A 4,700-nucleotide genomic window follows, 5' to 3' on the forward strand; every position below is an offset into this window, starting at 1 on the left:
CCTGTGACTTGAAAAGCCTATGCTCACCCTATCAGTGTGTCAGCCAGTGAGAAGACTCCTTTTTGGAAGTAGACTTTCTGCAGGCTTCAATTGCTCCTAGGAACTCGAGTCTTTAGTTAAGTCTAGTTAAATTTTCCTTGAACTTGTAGAAGACTCTGCATTCAAGTTGCTGAAGGGTCTGCATGAAGATGCAGGGAGGGTGGTTAGGAATGATAGAGCAGTGTCTTTGTTCAATGGACATATATGGCAGATGAACAAATATCTACAAATATTGATTTCCATTAACATAACGTAAATGTTCAAGGCATTTTTTAGAAATATATTTTTATTGATTTCAGAGAGGAAGGGAGAGGGGTAGAGAGATAGAAACATCAATGATGAGAGAGAATCATTGATTGGCTGCCTCCTGCATGCCCCCTACTGGGGATCAAGCCCAAAACCCAGGCATGTGCCCTTGACTGGAATCAAACCCGGGACCCTTCAGTCCACAGGCGGATGCTCTATCCATTGAGCCTAACCAGCTAGGGCATCAAGGCATTTATTCATGTAATTGAGATTCAATTGAAATAAATGGGTCTGGACTGAGGCTTTGTGTTGGCTCTGGCTCTTGATCCCCTGGGGAGACCAGGGATGATTCCATGACCCAAGGCAGCCTGAGGTCAGTGGAAAACAGGCAAGAGCAACAACAGTTGTTGGGCTTCTGTAAGAGACGAGTTCAGGGAGGGCCAGGTCCCATGGGCTGGGTATTTTTTTGGGCGGGAGGGAGGAGGATGGGAGTGGGCAGGACTTTTGTCTTTGGGCTGGTAGGTTACTGCCAGGTGAGGGACACCAGGAAAACCTGAGGGTCTCTGAGGCACAGACACCAGGGAAGGATGTGATTGTCAGGTGAAGGGTCCAAATCCTACATAGATAGATACACTCTGTCACTCAGGACGGACCTCCTCCACAGCCTGGAATCAGCCTCTGGAAAACAGTCTCCAAGGCTTGAACAGGACGCCCAGCAGCGCAGATATGCGCCGCTTCCAAGCCATCACCCAGTCCCACAGCTTCCACTTTCCTCGCCCCCAGGTGCTGCCCACCAGCCTCTCTGCCACCCGTCGCAGCTGTTCCTCAGGCCTTAAGAAAGCCAGCTCCTGCACCAGGCAGTACACGTCGTTGGAGTAGGGGGCACCTGCGTGGTCCGCCACCAAGCGCTCCACCAGCAGCAGCAGCTCCTGCACCTGGGCCTCCTGCTCCCTGCCCACTGCCCTGTTGTCAAAGGCGCACACTCGACCCCCACAATCCGACACCAGAGCCCTCAGCGCCTGGTTGTCAGTGTGTCGCACATACTCCTGCAGAGAGTCCCCACCCAGGTCCTCCTTGCGCGTGAACAGCACGATGGTGCGAGACACCACTTGGTCCTCAAACAGGACCTTGAGCGCGCTCACAGCCTGCTGGTCCTGCGCAGTGAAGCGGCCCAGCTGAGTCACCAGGAGCAGCGCGTGGGACCCAGGCGCCGACAGCAGGTAGCAGCGGGCTCGCTCCTGGCACCCTGGGTCTGTCTTGGGGACCAGGGAGCTAAAAAGGTCCGGGGTGTCCATGACTTCTACGTGCCACCTGTCCCACCTGCGGCTCCCCACCTCGCAGGTTCTGGTCACAGAGGTGGCTGCGAGTCTGGAGACGAAGCGCCTGTGGCCCAGGATGCTGTTCCCGGTGGCGCTCTTCCCAGCCCCTGTCTTCCCCACCAGGATGAGCCTCAGCCCGGGATTCTGCAGGGCCTTCATGCTGTCAGAACCTGGAGGACAAGTGATCTGTGAGTTTCCAAACCTTAAAGCAATGTATCCTGGTTACCTGGACCCCCGAGGCCTTTGAACAAGAACATCAGTGCCTCAACTCTGCTTTCCAACCAAAGCCTTACTGAGGTCATTGGTCAGAGCTTTCTGAACTCCAAGGGCTCTTCACCACCTTTTCCTGGTTTCACCACATGCATCTGTAGATGCTCAACACCTGGTGGGCTTTACTCTAGAGCAGGGGTGGGGAACCTTTTCTCTTCCAAGGGCTATTTGGATATTTATAACCTCATTCAGTTAATATAATTCACTTAATATAAATGTATGTTGCTATGAAAAAAGCTCCTAGGTTTATTGAATTTTGAGAACTGACTACTGTTGCCCTGGCAGGGCCAGATCAAATGATTTAGTGGGCCTTAAACAGCCTGAGGTCAAGATGTTCTCCAACATTGTTCCAGAGGATGCCCCTTCTTAACTCCAGGTATGGCCTCACCCACTATCCCTGCTCCCCCACAACCTGTGAGCTGGCCCTATTTGAGGCTTCAGTGGCCTCTGCCATACTTCTCCCAGATTCCAGCCTGCCCGTGGAAGACGGGCATGAGGGGGCAGTAGGCCTGGGGGTGAAGGGCTGTCTAGAGTCCCAGACACCCTGGGTTTGATTCACTGCCCTTTCATGGGCCAGCCATGCCATCTTGGAAGTTGCCAATCAAGTGTTAAAACTTTGTACAAAAAAATAGGAATAATAGTAAAGTTGTTTCTTCCAGGGCTGTTGAGAGGGTTGAATGAGATCACCTTTTTCCTTCTTCCTTCTCTCCCTCCCTCCTTCCTTCTTCTTCCCCTCCTTTCCCTCCCTCCTCATACCTCCCCTCCCTCATAATCTGCTAATAAGACACCTGTTTAACCCTCCATGTTCTCTAACATTCTACCTGGTGTATCCCTCTCTAGTGCATGATATGATACCCTGTACATCCTCTTCTGTGCAGATCAGAGTAGGTTTATTATCCTCATTTTACATTGGGGAATGGAGGCCCAGGCTAGTCAAGGAAGTTCATATTCTCCCAGCTTGACAGAGGCAAGGACCCAACTAAAATGCACATCTCAGAGCTCTTGCTGTTTTTACCTGAGACACTTCAGAGACATGTTTGGGGTTATCTGCTCATTCCTGAGTTTTCCAATTTTTATCATTATCCAGGACTCATACCTGGAGGTAAGTATTCAGTGCACATGTCCTTACCATAGGCACTTTCTTCATCTCTTGCCATCTTCCATCCTCCCATGCTTACCTGAAAGAGTTCCAAACACTGTTCATTCTTTCTTCAAATAGGTATAACTACCTATGATGTGTCAGCTCAACTCCAAAGAGCTGGTGACACCACAGTGACAAAGTCATCTTTCTTATTTCCCCTGAGCATCAGAATTGAAGGGGAAACACTGGAAGGGCTGGGAAGTGGTGGGAATAATATTGTGAGAGCATTTCATGAGCTCGATGTTGTTTTTTTCAGGGACATAAAATCCAAGGGGCAGAATGGAGATTTAACACTCATGCCAGTGAGAAAGCTATTGTTATTATTTTTCCTTGGTAATTCTATGTCTATGAAAAAAAATCTGTAGATACTAAAATTTTCCAGGAGATTTGGAATAGAGGGGAGACTTTGGAAATAGAGGGGAGACTTTGAGAACTTGAAAATTTTCTCAGCGAACGAAGGATTCAATTAGGGTAGATGGCCTGGGAGATGTACAAGAACAGAACAGAAATTTTTGTTTTGAAAATTGGAAAAGAAACATATGTGTTAGGTGATCTGGAGCCTCTGACAATGCTCTTGGGAAGTCAACTCACTGTCCTGTCTCAATGTGTCTAAATATGATCAGTGTCCTGGAGAGACTAGGACACTCCCCTCCAACTCCTGACATCCTGGCCCAAAGCTGAGGCTTCTCCAAGTAAAGTGGCTCCAGCCAGTCAGTCATCATTTAACACAATGGAACTTTCTGTGCTCACTGAGTTCCTGTGCACAAGTGCACAGTCCCGAGTAAGACAGTGGGTATCCAGGCTGGAGGAGATATTTGCTGATGCTCCTGAAGCTACTGAGTGTGAAACGCAGACATCCTTACACACCTGGGAGTGTGGAGTTACTATTTCTAGGTCCCGCTCCCCTTCCTGGTACTTATTAGAACCAAGGTACTCACTCAGCGAGCTTCTTACAGGCACTGAATTCTTCCCTGTCCTCACAACTCTTACTCCCTTGCCGCTCCCTTCCTCTGCTGGGGCTCACCTTTCCTGCAGAATTGGTGACAGGCTCTGACGCTGGCCCCAGAAGCCCCTGACCTACTGCTGTCCTCTGGTTGTGAGTGCAGCAGACTCTTCCTCCCAGCACACAGGGAAGTGCCTTGCCTCTCAGACCTCGGAGGCAGGAAGCCCCAGGGGGTGGGGCCCAGGGGTGACAAATTAAAGAGACAGGAACACTCACCACTGAAGCATTGGGTTGTGAAGTTCTCACTGTGAAGCCCTGCTTGGGGCTGTGGTGATGTCCTCAGAAGGTTCCTGTGACACACAGATTGTCCCACACAGGGACTATAACCTCAGAGAAGAGCATTTTAGGTTTCTGAGCCCTGTTTTAACTTCTAGCCTTGATCACTAATCTTAACTCCTTTTGCTTTTATGTCTTTACCTATAAACTGGCCTCTTGAGACCCTTTTTCCTTGGGATAGTGCCACCAAGGTGGTCCTTGTGCCAGGAATCACATGAAAAACCTCATCTTTCTCAAAGGAAAGGAATGTTTTCCCAACTATTAAAAATGGAACAGCAGGGAGAGTGTGAAAACTTTCCTTGAGGGATTACTCTGGCCACCTTTGTAGGTCTATCCTACCAGAAGGTCATGCAAAGGTGAGGAAAATTGCCAGTTCCTGCATGAAGGGAGGGAGACTACCACAGGG

The 4,700-nt window shown here is 49.6% G+C and overlaps 1 protein-coding gene across 1 annotated transcript; it reads right to left on the bottom strand.

Annotated features, from left to right (window-relative positions):
• Positions 1-362: 362 nt before the first annotated feature.
• Positions 363-4,046, bottom strand: LOC307108563 (GTPase IMAP family member 1-like). The gene is made up of 3 exons (XM_079786647.1): positions 3,954-4,046; positions 2,994-3,052; positions 363-1,764 (listed from the first exon to the last, which is right to left on the bottom strand). The coding sequence occupies exons 2-3, from the start codon at positions 3,044-3,046 to the stop codon at positions 957-959; spliced, it is 861 nt and encodes a 286-aa protein (XP_079642773.1). The 5' UTR covers positions 3,047-3,052; positions 3,954-4,046; the 3' UTR covers positions 363-956.
• Between the last annotated feature and the right edge of the window lie 654 nt (positions 4,047-4,700).

The sequence above is a fragment of the Cnephaeus nilssonii genome (assembly GCF_951640355.1).
Source record: "Cnephaeus nilssonii genome assembly, chromosome: 12".
In the NCBI taxonomy this organism is placed as follows: Eukaryota; Metazoa; Chordata; class Mammalia; order Chiroptera; family Vespertilionidae; genus Cnephaeus; species Cnephaeus nilssonii.

Excerpts from the sequence above, each read along its gene's own strand:
- LOC307108563 (XM_079786647.1), bottom strand. The coding sequence starts at position 3,046 with ATGGGAGGATGGAAGATGGCAAGAGATGAAGAAAGTGCCTATGGTAAG. Across the intron at positions 1,765-2,993 it reads AGTGCCTATGGTAAGGACAT|CATGAAGGCCCTGCAGAATC; the intron begins GTGCACTGAATA and ends AGGTTCTGACAG.